The following is a 17,500-nucleotide window of genomic DNA, read 5'->3' as shown; positions in this document are numbered from 1 at the left end:
TAGTCATATATAGGGGAATTCATTTGCTTAATTAAAATAAAATAAATGTGTTCTCTGGAAGAGGTTGTTAATGTTGACCTCATCAGAGCCATTGAAATGCTGAGGACAGGGGTCTGTTGTAAAAGTCCAAGTGTTAACAAGATTAAGAGTCTGGCCTACACCAGCTCTAATGTAAAGTGTCATGAGATAACTTCTGTTATGATTTGGCACTATATAAGATAAGATCTGACTTTATTTATCCCACTGTGGGGAAATTTTACAGCAGCAACATACAACAAGCAAACAACTAACAAGTGAAAAAATGAAATATAAAGAGAAAAACAAATTCAATTTGATTGATTTGATTGAAGATTAAAACAGGGTAAAAGAAGTAACAACGGGAAAATGGCAAAGCAAAACACAACAAGGTAAAAACAACTTGAAGTAATAATATATCTATCTGGGATAAAGGATGTGACAGTATGAAAATTACATAAAGATGGAAACTGTCAGAGACACTGTTTTGATGGTGGAAGAGTCAATAAAAATGTAGCTCTATGGAAGACGGTGATGTAAATTTGTAAGTTTGTTTCCTCAGGTGACATCACAAAGTTTGGGAACCACTGGTGTGAAGGAGTGTAACCAGAATTTAATTTTAGTAGCTATTTATGAACAGCACTTTGACTATTAACATTATTACAAATATTGTAATAATCAATACAATATCAAATATTGTATTTTAGTTAAACAGATAATAGGAGGTCTATTTGGCCAAATAGGAGTTTGTTAAGTGTTGTCTGTGCTACATTTCCGGTTTCAAAACACATGAGACTAATGCAGATTATATCTATTATATACCAGTGTTGTGTGTTCAGACTGTGTTGAATTTCACATAATATGACAGCGTGCAATCATATATTTTTCTCCAATGGCTGTCAGTGAAGAAAATGAAGAGCAGGCTCAAATGAGGCGTAGTTTTTCGGTGGAAGACCTGCTTGATGAGGTGGAGAAGATCTGTTACGATGCCTCAGGGACGTCTAAGGTCAGAGAAGAAACAATCACCTTCCTGCAAATGTGAAATTAACAGAAAACTTAACTCATTGTGTCTTTCAGAATGTGACATTATTATGTAGGACTTCATGTAATTATTAGTCATTAGTTACACATCTTGGCAGATAAGGTGCCAAGGCAATACAAAGGGAGCTTCCTGGAAGCTAAATGACACCAAACAACATATTTAACATTCCATCAGTATCAGACTAAAGCTTCATTCAAAGAGGACAGTTCAAAGAGAACAATTAAAATACCTGTAACCAATGCAGTAAGAAGAGGTATTTTCTTCTCCTAAGTATAAAAAGCTGCTAGGACCTGGTTAAGTTTATTTGAAAACAGAGATTGAACAAATAAACCACACATACTGTATGATATTTATATTAAACTACACCCTACAAACTCCTGTCATTACAGCCTTGTGACAGTGTAGTGGTCTGGTCTGAACTCATTTTGTGATCTTTATTTCCAGGTGGAGATGGTGGTGAGACTGTGGAAAGATGGCTTCACCGTAAATGATGAGGAGTTTCGTAGTTTACTCCGTACCAGAAAACCAAGACTTCCTAGATGCCATCAAAAGAGGGTGGGTTTAACAGACCAGGAATGGATTAGGATTGTAATGTTCTCATGTAATATAGTTCAGTGGGCGGCACACATTACATTTTCATAAAACATACATGAATATAAACTGATGCACACTTATCATTACACTCGCATTTGCCTCTGTCCTGCCTCCTTTGTCATTATTCATTTATCCATGTCTGTAGTTGTGATAGTGTTATTATATAGTTACATAGATAGTAGAGGTTTCTATCATTGGTACTAACAGTTGCAGTAGTAGTACATCCACTGTTAGTACTTGTATTTAGAGTAGTAGTATTACAGTTATGCATATTTGTTCTAGTTATTGGTAATTATACTAGTAACAGTAGTTCTAGTTTTTAACAGTTGTAGTGGAGTTTGCTGTACATCCATGTGTCTCCCCCCTATTTCCCCCCTTCCTCCCCTGTCCCCCAATCTCTCTCTCTTTCTCTTCCTTTAAACCCTTTCTCTTTAACCCCAACTGGTCATGTCAGACAACCATCCTCCAGGAGTCCATGTCTGATCCAGGTTTTTTGGATGTCACAAGGAAGCTTTTCCTCACCACTGTCACCAAGTGTTTGCTCCTGGAGGATTCTGTTGGGTTTCTGTGAATTGGCCTTAAGAGTCTGGTTTAGACCAGCTCTAAATGTAAAGTGTCATGAGATAACTTTTGTTATGATGTGACGCAATATAACCAAGTGGTTCCAGGCACGACAAACAACCGCCCTTCACACGTATTGTAGCTTATTTTGGCATGGATCCAGCTGAGGTCATCATGCTCTGTGTGTGCTGATGTGCTGATGTCAGCATATCAATTTCCTCTGTATGTGTTAAGTTTTTAAGTAAATAGAAACGAAATTGATGTTTTTATATACATGTGAAATTCCACCCATTATAAGTAAATGGAAAAAAAAAGATTTGAAAAATTCATGAAAAATTGGAACTTTGACCTACTTTTCCCAAAATGTAATCAGTTCTGTTCTGGGTCACTGGTAATAATAATAATAATAATAATAATAATAATAAACTTTATTTGTATAGCACCTTTCATACAGAAATTGTAGCCCAAGTGCTTCACATTGATTGAAAAAACACAATATTAAAATACATTAAGATTTGATTATACATCAAGAAATAAAATGAAATTTGAGAGAAATACATAAAATAAAACTAAAAACAGCGCACATTAAAATATTTGATTATACATAGAATTTTTGAGTGGAAGAAATAAAATGAAATTTGAAATACAATAAAATAAAAAATAAAACAGAAATACAAAAGAATAAAATAAAAACAGTGCACATTCCTGGTTCCTGAATTGTGACCCCATTTTTATCTCCTTTCAAAGGCTGATGAGAATAAAAATGTTTTTAATTTGGTTTTAAATCTATTCAGTGAACTGGCTTCTCTAATGTCTTTGGAATTGTATTCCATAACTTTGGTGCATAGCTAGTAAGGCTGCGTCCCCCATTTTCTTTGTAATATTTCTGGGAGTCGCTAGTAACCCTGCGTTTGATGACCTCAGTGTTTCTGGTTTGTACATAATCGATCAGTGAGTTTGCAATGTAACTTGGTCCGGTCTCCATTAGAGCTTTATACGTGAGGAGTAGTATCTTAAAATCAATTCTGTAGGTTACCGGTAGCCAGTGCAGGGAAACCAACACTGGAGTAATGTGCTCTCTCTTCTTGGTTTTGGTTAATAACCTAGCTGCAGAGTTCTGAATCAGCTGAAGTCTGTCTGTGGTGCTTTTTGGGAGACCTGTAAGGAGTGCATTACAGTAGTCCAGTCTGCTGGAGATAAAAGCATGGACCAGTTTTTCAGCATCCTTTCAATTATAACCGGTATTACTTTGGCTATGTTTCTGAGGTGGAAGAATGACGTTTTAGTGACTTTATTTATGTGGGACTTAAAGTTAAGTCTGAGTCTATAATGACTCCCAGACTTGTCACTTCTGGTTTGATCCAGGAAGTGAGTTTGCCCATCCTATTCATCGCATTTCCCTTTTTGCTTTTGGGCCAACAAGCAGGATTTCAGTTTTTTCCTCATTCAATTTCAGAAAGTTCCATTGATTCATTGCTGTGAGGCAGTTTGTAATGGAATGGATGGCTGTCACGTCATTGGGTTCTGCGGCGAGATGTATATTTGTGTGTCGTCCGCGTAGCTATGGAAGCTAACATTATGTTTTCTGATGATGTCTCCAAGTGGTAGCATATCTAAGGAGAACAGTAGTGGACCCAGGCAGCTCCCTTGTGGAACCCCATAGCATGTATCATGTGTGTTTGACACATGATCTCCAAGCCTGACCGTAGTACTGTCTTCCCTAATATACGTTTTGAACCATCTGTAGTACACTGTCAGAGAGACCTACGAGCTTTTCTAGCCGATTAATCAGGATGTCATGATCAGTTGTATCAGATGCAGCACTTAGGTCAAGGAGGACCAGGATTGAGACCTTGTTGACATCAGAGTTGAGCCTGAGGTCACTGATTATTTTGGTGAGGGCGGTCTCAGTGCTATGACATGCCACGGTAATCTATAAACCAATTTGGTATGAATTCAACCAGTCGTTTTGCTGCTAGAGTGATAGCAAACTAACAAATAAACAAACAAAGAAACCGAACCAAAAACAATACCCCTTGCCTCCCCTTCTTGGGGCAGAGTAATAAATTTGATTGATCGATTGATTGACTCAAAATGTACATTTTGTGTACATGAAGAGTACAGAGAGTTGTGTATGGAGAGAACTGCTCTATGCAAATCAAAGGTAATATATTGTCTGTCCTGAGTTCAATTGATCAGTTCGACCCCATCGTTAAAGGTATCAGTCCCCAAAGGCAAATAAACAATAAAAATGTCCCCCCTAAAGCCCACAAGCAGGTGACATAAGACAGATAAAACATTGTGCTCATTAGTGCTCATTTGTCATATTGATTGATCTGACTAGACTGATCTTTATTGTGTCCCAGAGAGCTTCCGGCAGAGTGGGAAAGCAGAGCAGAAGAGGAGGAGCTGGAGATCAGTGTGGAGGATCTGACTGAGGAAACATATGTACCCAAGAAAAAGGCGTTTCACCCTTTCAGCGGCCGAGGATACCGACTCGGCAGGTCAGATTAAACGCTGCTGTGGTTAATAGTATTGTAAATTTAATGTGAGAATTTCAAAGCATTTGATTAATACATGATTTGAAATATTTTGCACATAAACATCTACTAATTTTAATAAATAAATAGGCAATCATGTGCATGTAAATTGCTGTTACTGTGTCCAGGCTGGATTAACCCATAAAGACCCAGTGCTACTTTGTGGCAGTTCCCAAATAATTGTTTCTCTATGATTATCACTATTTATTGTAAAATAATCCTCCTGTATTTCATTTTTCCAGTGAAAATCAGGTATTTTTCGACATTTAATGTTCTGTTCATATAGATGTTCATAAAAGCTCAGATTACAGTTGAGGATTACAGAGAAAACTGAAGAAAAGTGACTTTTCAAGTAAAATGTATCATTAACTGAACATAAACAAGTGTCTCCATCCACTGTCATTGCTCCAACTCCGTGGGTTGTACTGGTGACACGATGTAAAAGATGATGGTGTTTCCATGTTCACTACAGAGCCTCTGAACGTCCAAATGGGTCATATCTGATGACCATAAAAAGATGACAAACTATATTTTACACCAATTATTTACCTGTATTGATAGGATTAGTGGATCAACAAGTATTAAATACTTTAGATCAGTAGATGCTTTTGGTTGTTTGGGTCTTTATGGGTTAAAAAAAAAAGATACTATTTGATTTTTATACCACTAGGTGTCCCTCTGAATCCACATATGTCAACCCAGTCTGACAAAGCGGACTCTCATCCTGATGAACTGAACATTCTCAGAGTATCACTGTTAAAATGTTAACTACAGTGTCTAAAGAAAAGTATTATATGAGATTTTTTTCGTCTGTCCACACCTACCACATGATAAACACATAACACTTATACATATCCTAAATGTATATGCATTTAACTGGTACTTAATCTGTTTTTTTCCCTCTGTCCATCCCCAGTGTTGCACCCAGAGTTGTGGCCAGGTCACCATCTGTGCACGAGGATGGAGAATCTCCTCCTATTCCCATGGTAACACTAGACCACGCCCTTCCTGTTACCTCCCTGCAGATCTGGTTGGCTGATGGAAGGAGACTGGTCCAGAGGTTTAACCTATCGCATCGGTGTGTATCACAAACACTTACATCTCAGTGAGAGATGTTGACATCATTAAATAATATCTCCTTATTAAAAACTAGTGTGTATAAGAAAGATTTGGATTCTACCCACACCTACTGCTGTGCTGTCTGTAAATCCCATAATCTCAAGTATTGCAGGGAAGAACTAATTCAAGGCACAAAAGATTTTTGTTTGTACTCGCTTCAGATGTGGTGAGGGGGTTTGTTTGAGGATTACGTAACGCTTTGTTCTAGTCTGATGGATTTGAAGGCATGGTGCATGTTATATCCCCTGCCACAGTGCATGGGGCTGCAGAAAACATAATCTGAGATGTAGCAAAGGACTGGATCTATAAAATCCCCAGAGAGGATTGCGTAACTCTGATGCAGCATTATATAACAGGGTTAGTCGCTAAAGGATAGAGGAATGAACCCCCTCCAACCTTCAGCAACCTAAATGTGCAAGTAGTCTAGCCGCCATAGGGCTGCTGGTATATGCAGAGTCGATATGAATAATTGATGATGTTACTAGTATAGTGCTTTGGAGAGAAATCATGTGCCACTAGAGAGAGTTGCATATTTGGTTGGGAATGCTTTGCAACTAAAAATAAATGTTCCACGGGGAGCATTTCTACCTTTATTTTTTATTTGTTATCTTTTTTTGTGCTTTGGGGCTGTTTTCATTAAGGTTTTTAAGAATGGGCACAGTGTTAGTGCATTATTAGTTTAGTTCAGACACTTTCAGTAACACAAAGATTGGCTTATTTCATAGGTTCAGTGTGTGTCTGCTTACATAATGTTTTTTAGTCTTTTTTTTGTCACATTAGTTGACTCCATTTCAAAGGAAATAGCTATCTCAGCTACCTGCAGTCAAGGACAAAATTATTAGACCACCCCTTGTTTTCTTCAATTTCTTGTTCATTTTAATGCCTGGTACAACTAAAGATACATTTGTTTGGACAAATATACTGACAACAAAAAAATAGCTCATAAGAGTTTAATTTCAGAGCTGATATCTAGACATTTCCCATGGTTTTCTTGATAATAACCAAAATCACTTCAGTTCTTACATCAATAGCTATGGCATTGTACTGACAAAAACAGTGTTTTTAGGCATTCCATGTTTTCTTTTCTGTCTGTTTTAGTCACATGATACACACAGGAGTTAGTACTTGATTGCATAACCATTAGTTTTTGATGACTTTTGATGGTCTAATAATTTTTCTCTGCGACTGTACATCCATCATTTAAGATAGCCTGTACCGTGATTTCTATCTAGAACATTTGGGTTCGTTTTTCAGTTAAAACGTCTTGGAGTTCATCGTTAACTTCATTATATTACCTCTGCTTCTCTTAGATATCTTAGACATTAATTAATGTTCCGTGTAAGCTAATTTAGCAACTGTTGCACACTGTTGCTGCTGTAGAAGAGCAGAAGGGAGACAGTAAAGAACTGTGTGCATGAGGGTTTTATCGTAGATGTAGGTAGTCAACAAAAGACTCCCAGACTCCCCTTCCCAGGATAGCCAGGAAATAAAATCTTGGCTACTGTGATAACAATCTAAACTAAACTGAGAAACAGGGGGAAATCACAGGTCTAATCAGTTATTTCTTTGTGATGTAATAATACTATAGAATGAAAAATCAGAGGGAAAATTGTTCAGAAATCCTCGTAAACACTGAACATTAAAGTAATGAGGAGACTGTCAAAAATTGTACTTTTATTAATGATTTAAATTTTTTTTTTTTTTTCATTTTTATTAGTCATTCTGTGTGGGGTTTGCGTGATCTCCTCATGCAATGTAGGTTTCAGCGGTTTCCTTTTATTTCCCCACTATAAAAAATACATATGCTAGGTTGAGTCTCTTGTCGCCAAGGTACTGGCATAGATTCGGAGTCAGTCCCTAGGCGTTTTCAGCAGCAGCTCACTGCCTCATATGTGTGTACAAGGATGTCTTAAATACATAGCATGAATTTCCCTGTAGTTTCCCTATGGGGACAGTAAAAGTGAGCTTTACTGTACTTTACTTTATTTAGTTAAGCCTTATCATTCTGAGCCTGACTGTAGGGTTACAATAAGTGCTAAGCTTTGCCACAATTGTTTTTTTTTTTTTTTAATATCTTACCGTACCTTTTTGAAAGTAGCCTGCCTGATTTTTGTGGAACTGTTGTAATTCTTTTTGATTGTACTTTTTTTTTTCTTGGAGTGGCATGAGCTGAGAGGCTCAAAGTGGTCACATGACCAGCCATATTTTTTTAATTTGAGAAAAGTCGTAATTTATACTGACAGTCAGTAGAAACTTTGAGGTAGAAATGTCTGCATATTTCTACTTGTAGGGGAGTTGTAATTATTCATTGTGGATTTAGTGATGACTTAGTGCTCGGGTAGTTGAGAAAATGATGAGTTGTCATGTTGTCACGGTTCATTGCACATGGGTTGGTCTCTTTGCAAAAGTAGACCAAATACACATTGAGCAATACTGAGGGGATATCTGCACAATTTGAGGATTGGTTTTGAAGGCCTATATAAAGGCCCAAAAAAGGCCACCATTGTTAGTCCAGCGAACGGCATCATGCCACGTCTATCACCTGAACAACGTCTCCGGGCACTGGGTATGGTGGAGGCCGGTTTGAGCTACAGTGATATAGCCAGGCCTATGTATGGGCTGTTCCCAACCCACAATCACAAACCTGGTTGAACGCCACAACACCACAGGCTCTGTGACCATAGACCGTGTCCAGGGCGAGAGAGAATGACAACTGTTGACCAGGACCGCTACTGTTGTGACTTTGTGTTTGGCAGGTGCCATTTTCTTTTGTTAAGTTTTTTGTTTTGAAATTATTCTTGAAACTTTAGATTTTTGTTTCTGTATGCCAATATCCTAAGCAAATGATTCATATGAAAAAATTCCAGTTTAGGCTTTCAAAATAAAAATTATGTCGAAAAATATGGTCTCAAAGTTTTCATTGACTGTGAGTGTATTAAGAATTCAAATCACATTAGTCCTACTTAAAACAGTCAAGATCGAAACAGTTTTGTGCTGGTGAGATACATTTAGACATTCATGTGAACCCTGACTATTTGTTAGATTTAAGCCTTTATAGTTTAAACCCTAGTCAGGTTCTAGTTTTGTAAATTTAACCACTGAGCTTTTTTCCATTTTTCTGCCTCTGCCAGGATCTATGATGTTCAAGATTTCGTCGCACGCTGCCAGAGGAGTTGCCCTCCTTTTGTCCTGACCACATCACTTCCTTTCCGAGAGCTGAGCGATAAAGAATTAAGCCTTGAGGAGGCGGATTTGGCAAACGCTGTGATTATCCAGAGACCCCTGAACACACAGGCTCCTTTCGGACACTCCTGACCAATAGGGCCCATAATTCACACACCACTTCGCCCTGCACTGACACCCCACCATCCCTCTGATTGGACTCTCAAGGCTTAAAGCACATCACTTCTCTTTTCTCAGCAGTTGGATGATTGTTGTTTCCCCCCTGCGGTGTAGAAACCTCTGTGTGGGATTATCTTCAGACTAATGAAGATATGGTTAGCTAATTACAAACATCTCCACCGTTACAGCTGCTGCTGTGCATTGTTGTCGATGCTTAATTTGTTTTTCTTCCTCTGGAGGACACTGTTTACCTGCCAACGAGTCCCTCCAAACCCCTAAACTGCAGAAAAAAACTGTCAAGGCAAACCAGTGCTGTCACCCTTGCAGATGGTCACCCATGTGTGTCCATCTGTTCGTCTGCTAACATGTAACCATCACACCCTCCTACTCTCGCACACAAGCACACCAGCACCATCCCCTAACTCTTCCAAGTCTTCCCAAACTGTGTTCTTATGATATTTCTGCACTATTGAAAATATGGGGCTGATATTTCACACTTGTATTTCTAGATGTATGTTTACATTTGTATTTAATATCGAACACCTTCTTTTGTTTACACACCTTTCAGATAAAAAAGAGAAGACATGATATTTTATTTATGACCTGACTTTACAGGACTGTCAGTTCTTTTGCCATTGTTTGCCTTTTTTGTGAACATTTGCCTTCATTTTGGGTGGAGATTTAATTCAGAATGTACAATGTGTTGTCTTATATTTGACATATCACAGATTAAGGGACAATAAAAATCCTCCTCAGATCTCTGTGTGAAATTATTGTTTCACTTTTGACTTAATTGTTTAGTCACCCTGGGATTCCACATATTAACCCAGCCCAGGTGCTGTGTGAGTAATGCTGACAGAAATGTTTGAAAATGCAACATCCATCAACTCAAATGAGTATAATTATCATGGTGATTATAGCAGGAAAATCACAGACATCAAATCATGTAAGACAACATATCTTTAGACATTTTAATGGTAGTTGGAAAAGTCAGAATTAGATAATGTTACCTTCATGGTTCAGTTCCTTAACACATTCAGTCAGGGGTGAAAAATAACTAAGTATATTCATTCAACTAGTTTACTGAGACTATTTATTCAGACAAATATTGAATGTTTCACTCGACTGCATTTGTCTGACAGCTTTAAATGGTATTCAAATTATATTTTTTTGTCCCTGAAGTATTGGCCAAAGTGTTTGATTATATTTGGGGATAAATGTTAAAGAGGTTGAGAAAATCCTTATATTCAATACTGAAAGCATAACAAGAGAGATATGTGGTTCTCAAAAAGGCTCTACATAAACAGAAGTATTGGGGACACACTGAATTCATTCATTTGTTTATTTCGAGCATTTACAGAATACATGCAAATTCAAAATTCCCCCCAAAAAAATCATTCATCTATACTCAAAAAGGAGTGGGAAGAAGAAAAACTTATTTAATCCCACCCCCATTCTCATTATCAAATAACATAATGAACATTTTAAATCCTCACTCCTGTTCTTTGACTTCAAGCCAGACAATGGACAAAATAGGCCTGTACCAAATTAGAATGAACTCATTTGACAGTATTTACATTGCATAACCAAAATGTGTGTGAAAATAGAAATGAAGTACATTCCTGGTGGTGTTACCACAGGTAACAGTTAACCATCAACTTACATGATAATAATTACATACTAACAATGGTAAAAACAAAAAACTGAAATACCACAAGTGTTAAGAACAGCAATAATTACATACCAACAATGGTAAGAAAAAAAAACAACTACAATACCACTAATGGTAAAGGGCAGCACATACCATCAATGGTAAGAACAATACCGGATGGTAATGGACAACAGATACCAACTAGATGAGGAACAACAAGCACACATTAACATTTAAAACAGAATATTGATGTAACATCAGTATTAGGACCCTCCATCTTTATACTGGGACCAGACCATATTTTGTATACCAGTTTAAATTGGTGGATATTTTGGCGTTGCTTGTGTTGGATGTCCAGACTGTTCCAAAGTTTCACTCCACATACAGACAAACAAAAACGTCTACGAGTGGTTCGAAATTTGGGTAATGTGAAATTCAGGTGTTTCATTGCTAACGGGGGGTTTAGCTACAAAACAATAATGTCAAATATAATATTACATGTGATAAATGTTGCAATAAATGTGTTAATTTCATCTTTAGGTATAATTAAGTTTATGTTTATGCGTTATCAACTACACTTTGCTCTCACCCAGGAAGAAAATATCAGCCTTTAAACTTAAAGAAATATGGATTTGATACTTATCATGATAATTATTGACAACTACCATGAACATTTTTATCATATTTCAGATCAACAGGAATGGGAAGTTCAACAGTGTAGCTGTTATGTGAATATTGGCTCAAATTTTTTTACGGAATGCTTTTTTTTTTTTTTTTTTTACAGATTGAACAACCCAACAGTATAGAACTGAAACGTCTGTTGTAAAATACAGGACACACATTAATGCGTCAGGAATATTATCCTACAAGTAATTTTACACACAATGAATACTTTTATCTTCCATACTTTCAGCACATAAAATTGCTGGTAATTCTTACATATTCTTACTTAAAGTTTTGAGTATGGGTCAAGTCACACGGCTTCTGACTTTGAATCAAAAAATTAGAATTGAGATAATGATTTCAAACTTTTTGTAGTTCAATAGTATAACATCTTAAGTTTTTAAATCCATTAACATTTTTGCCAAAAAAGGATTTTCAAGAAAATTACTAAACTTTTTATATGAACTCAATTCCGTCCCTTGGAAAGTTCTCTGAGAATGAATAATAACATAACTTATCATTGCTATGATTTGAAATCTCAATCATATATTTCTGTTTTCAATATAGTTTTATGACCTTTTACACACCCTTTTATCATTACAAAAATAATTTTGTCTGAAAAATTTGTGTGAATTGCTTTTTTTAAGCATTTTAATATCAGATGGTGCCGGTTATGTAGGGAATTTCACTTTTCTCAAAAAACCTGTTTTTTTTTTTTTTTTATCACTAATTAATCAAATGAGCTAAACCAATGGAAATTTCTGAAAGTAAGCATTTAACCCTCTGCTTAAGCATGGCTTCATTGGAATTTATGATTATTTTGTCACTAATCTAAAAAAAACGATTTATTTTTTTTCCCTACATAACCAAAAATAGGTCTCGACATGAAATAGCTAGCTTGTGAAGGATTTTTTTTTTCTTTCACTTTCAACAGATTTAACTTTAAATCAATAATTATGATATTCTGTTGTCTTCATATGGATATGGTATACATGAATATTACATTCTCTGGAAAACATTTCCTCTTAATTGAGATCAAAGGGTAGTTATTACAGGATATTGATGAGACATATACTTTAATTGTAGTGAAGTATTTCCACAGTGTGGAATCTGACCGAAGGATCTGAGTATGTTTTTCCACCACTGTACTTCATATGAATATCATGTTTCAGATACTACAAAGTCATCACAGTTATTACTGCCAGATGGTTTAACCCATAAAGACCCAAGCATCCACTGTTGACCAAAAGTATCTGCTGATGTTTAATACCTGTTGATCTACTAATCGTATCAATACATGTCAATAATTGGTGTAAAATACAGTTTGTCATCTTTTCATGGTCATCAGATATGACCCATTTGGACGTTCAGAGGCTCTGTAGTGAACGTGGAAACACCGTCATCTTCTACAACATTGATTCACCAGTAAAACCCGTGGAGTTGGATCAATGACAGTGGATGGAGACACTGGGTTTATGGACTTTTTCTTCAGTTTTCTCTGTTTTGATATAATAACCTTTGAATTTACCTGGAGTTTTTGCGAACATCTAAATTAACCCTTTCATGCATGATGTCTACATTTGTGGACACATAATTTAAGATCATTTTCCCAAGGGTTAGAAGGCAATATTCTTCAAACCACAATTTCTATAGACCCTAAGCAGTACAATGAAAAAAAGAAGTATCATTTTAGTCTTAGAATTTGGACTGCTCAGTGATCTGAGAACAAAAAACAACAACAAAAAACTGTCCACTGCGAGGGATATTTCATAAAAAAATAAAAAAGAAAAAAAAAATGCATCTGAAAAAACTGTTGCATCATGATGTTTCCAATATAGGCAATTATTTAATTAAAAATAAGCCAAAACTTATACTTTCTTAGTTCTTAGGAGGGTAAATATCTTCTTCATAAAACTATATTAAAAAAAAAAAAAAAAAAAAAAAAAAAAAATTAAAATGCATTTCAACTTTAGCCTAATTTTGAGTAATAAAATCAGTCTAAAAAAAATCTGGATGCTTATTTTCATAATTTCATGCATGAAAGGGTTAAATAAAGGAAATTAAATGATTTACAGTGAAACATGCAAAATACAGAGGATAATATAATAATAAATGGTGAGATAATATTTACGAAAGGTTAAATACAGAAAAAAGATCATTTGAGAACTGACACTAAAGTAGGACTATAACATTCAACAGAAGAAGCATCACAATAAAAATGAAAAAAAGAAAAGCAAAAAGAATGACCCTATCCCTCTACTTACCAAAAGTCCACTTGAATTCCTACTTTATTCTCCTGTAGAATGGGGCATTTGTGTGTCTGCATGTGTAAAGAGGCATGCATGTGCTTTTACACGAGTGTGTGTTTGCTCAAGCTTTCTGCCTGGCCTCAGGAAGAAGGCGAACACCATTATCCATCTTCAATATTTAAAGCCATCGGACGTGGGGAGGTGGAGGGGGGGGTTCATCGTTGTGGAGGATGAAGATGACAGCCAATAAGGATGGTCAAGGTCAGGGGAAAAACTCAGCAGCTGAACTGTCCTGAATATTATAATCCCCTCTGAAGAATAACCCATGAGGCCATGCTGCACATTGTTGGATTTCTACCTGAATCTGCAGGCTGTAGGCATCACTTCGCAGGCAGCCAGAGGGGGCAAAGCTAAAGAGTAAAAGAGAGCACATTTCCTTTGTGCTACATATTTAATAAGGCTAAGCATGCAGGGAATTACTTTCCCTTTAACTCCCACATTTCCTTTTAAAATGACCCTTCTACTCGTGCAGCAGGCAACCTTTCATTTTGCAAATTCCTCTTCACGCATTATCGGAAACATACCCATTGTAATGCAGGTCATATGCCTGACTTTACCGCTGTGGTGCCTTTTTCGTTGTTAATAATGTGGTTTTTGGAAGAGGGGTTTGCATGCTTGGAATTTATGGAGAGGTCTGGGTTCAGTAGTTGAGGTGCCCGTGACATGTTTGTTGTCATGCTCTGAGCAGAGGCTTACTGTGGAGAGGAAGTATATTACACCCAGGGAGCTGCCTTTGAAAAGGCTTTATGGGAAAAGAAAAGGCAGCCAGTGTGTCAGGAGTCAAAGTTATACACAAAATGGTCTTTATTTTCCTGTATTTTATTCCTTTGACCAAAAATAAAGTACAACGGAGATCTGGCTGGAGCCTAACCCTGCAGAACTTTGCAAAAAAAAAAAAAAAAAAAAAAGTAGTTCACTAAATCTAAGCATCATAGGACATGTGTGGTATCCTGTCTGCTTTGCCCACATTGGATTTATTTTGAAAATAGGCGTGTCTGGCTCAGTAAAATGTATTATTATTACCTCCGCCAAGGAGGTTATGTTTTTGCCAGGGTTTGTTTGTCTGTCTGTCTGTTTGTTTGTCTGTCCGTTAGTGTGCAACATAACTCAAAAAGTTATGGACAGATTTGGATGAAATTTTCAGGGTTTGTTGGAAATGGGATAAGGAAGAAATGATTAACTTTTGGGGGTGATCGGGGGTGGGGGGGCCCACGGGGGGGGCCCACTGATCAGCCTTGGCGGAGGTCTGCTCTTTCCGAGTGCTTCTAGTTATGTCTAGAAAATCATTCTGGACCATGTTCAGTGATGCATGACTCAGATGCTGATACAAAACAGCAATATCAAGCTTCTCTGAAATGGATAAGACCATGTATGGGAATGAAAAGTAGATGTTATATTTATTATATTCTTTTCATATTTCTTTAACCCTTTCAGGCATGAATTACACTGGGTTACAAAAAAAATGTTTTTTGCAAGTTGTCTAGGTTTTTTCAACTGAATTAGGACCATTTTGCACCGCTAAATCCAAAAATGACATCTGTTTTTCTCAATCAGGTCAGGTTTTTTTTGCTAATTTGATTTTGAAAAATTTGATCTTGTCACAAAATATAATAATTAATACCAAAATAAGATTGGTAAGCACACTTTATGAAACTTGTGACTTGATTCCTGTTAGGTACAATGGTGTATTCACCGCAGATGTAGCAGAATACGTCAGGCTTATTTTTGCAAGATCTTCTTCTTCTAGTCGAAGCCATTTCATTCACCTGTAATATTAAAAAAACACATTAATCATAAATTGGCAAAAGTAAAATCTTCAGAACTCGTTTATTGCAAGAAATATGAAAGAATTTTGTATCATATGATGTGAAAATGCCCATAAATGTAAGCAAAAATGTTAAAAAGTCAATATGTAGCATAGTTCAGAAAGTTGACCTGATTGAGCAAAATTAATGTCATTTTTGGATTCAGCACACCAAAATTATCCTAAATCAGCTCAAAAAACTTCAACAATAAATTTGTTGTTGACCAGTGTTATGAGAACCTTAGTCAAGATATTTTTCCTGAGTGTTTTTATTCCTCTTTAGGCATGAAAACAACAATACGATAATCATGCATTTAAATTTTGAAGCAAAGAAACATGTATTTCAAACCTAATATCAGGTTATATATTGATCCCACCATGGGAAATTTGACATTTTACTGCAGCTATATGCAACACACCAGCGCAAAAGAAAGGCAGGTAGAAATGAACGTTCTCAAAAGTATAAAAACTGAAAGATATTTAATGCTGGAGAGGGTGTGGTCACATGAATGCCAACCACTCACATATCTTTTCGACATGTGTAAATATGCAAATGTGTTGGAACCATGTTGTTCAGACAATGAAGGTCATTTTAAATTACAAAATTCCAGTGGACCCCCAGACTATCTACCTGTTGATGTAATTAATAAAGAAAATGCTTACTTATTTAAAGTATGAATTCTTGCCTGCATAAAGGCTGTCACAAGGAACTGGTTAAAAAGTGTCCCTCTTTGACCACAGCAATGGCTGGACATTATAAAGGAAATATATGCCATGGAAAAATTAACATTTCATCTGAGAATTAAGGTGGGAACTTTTAATGGAAGATGGGAGAAATGTATGGAAGTAAATCTGTCTCATCAGATTTTGAATTATTAAAGCTATTGAATTTCCAGCACTGAATTTTTTTGCACTGAAATTAAGTATCTGAATTTTTTGTCTCTGAATTCAACTATGTTCATAAATTTAGAATAAAAAAAATTCAGACGCAAAAAATTCAGATGCAAAAAATTCAAAAGCAAAAAATTCAGATTCAAAAAATTCAAAAGCAAATGATTCAGACGCAAAAAGTTCAAAAGCAAAAAATTCAGACACAAAAAAAAAAATCAGATGCAAAAAATTCAAAAGCAAAAAATTCAGATGCAAAAAATTCAAAAGCAAAAAAATTCAGACGCAAAAAAAATCAAATACAAAAAATTCAAAAGCAAAAAATTCAGTGGCAAAAAATTCAGATGCAAAAAATTCAGATCACACATCCGCACTGACCGTCTTCCTGCATCGGCGTCACTTGACCGACCTAACGTAACTTGATTAGCTGGCTGTCGGTTCGACTTGAGATAGAAGCGATTATTTATCCTTGGTGTCCCGGATGTGTGATCTGAATTTTTTGTGTCTGAATTTTTTGCATCTGACTTTTTTAAATTTTTTATTCTAAATTCATGAACATCATTGAATTCAGAGACAAAAAAATTCAGATACTTAATTTCAGTGCAAAAAAATTCAGTGCTAGAAATTCAATGGCATTTATAATTAAAAATCTGATGAGACAGGTTTACTTCCACAGAATGGACCATATTCAGATACACTAATTCTTGTTACCAGATCTGATATGGAAAAGTAGACGAGTGCATAAGGAACAGAACCCCACCCCCCCACCCCCGTTGTTTTTTGCTTTTTTGTTGTTGTTACTGTACTTTAAAAGTTATTTTAAAAATTCAAATAAAAGTAAAAAAAAAATTAAATTAAAGATATTTACATATTTACATAGTGATTGCACATATACATGATGTGATTTGTGGGTGGTGGAGGGTCATTGTGCACTAAACGTTTATTAAACACCTTCAGCAGTTTCAAAACAAC

General features: G+C 36.1%; 1 protein-coding gene across 1 annotated transcript; it reads left to right on the top strand.

The window, feature by feature from the left end:
• The first annotated feature begins 907 nt into the window (after positions 1-907).
• On the top strand, positions 908-9,970 carry LOC115415360 (UBX domain-containing protein 2A-like). The gene is given in 6 exon segments (XM_030128900.1): positions 908-1,021; positions 1,502-1,564; positions 1,566-1,612; positions 4,579-4,716; positions 5,669-5,830; positions 9,003-9,970. Coding segments are annotated over 6 exon segments (708 nt in total). The 3' UTR covers positions 9,187-9,970.
• The last annotated feature ends 7,530 nt before the right edge of the window (positions 9,971-17,500 follow it).

Source organism: Sphaeramia orbicularis, chromosome 24 (genome assembly GCF_902148855.1).
Source record: "Sphaeramia orbicularis chromosome 24, fSphaOr1.1, whole genome shotgun sequence".
Taxonomy (NCBI): Eukaryota; Metazoa; Chordata; class Actinopteri; order Kurtiformes; family Apogonidae; genus Sphaeramia; species Sphaeramia orbicularis.
Note: the sequence above shows the minus strand (reverse complement) of the source record. Positions and strands in the feature narration are given on the sequence as shown.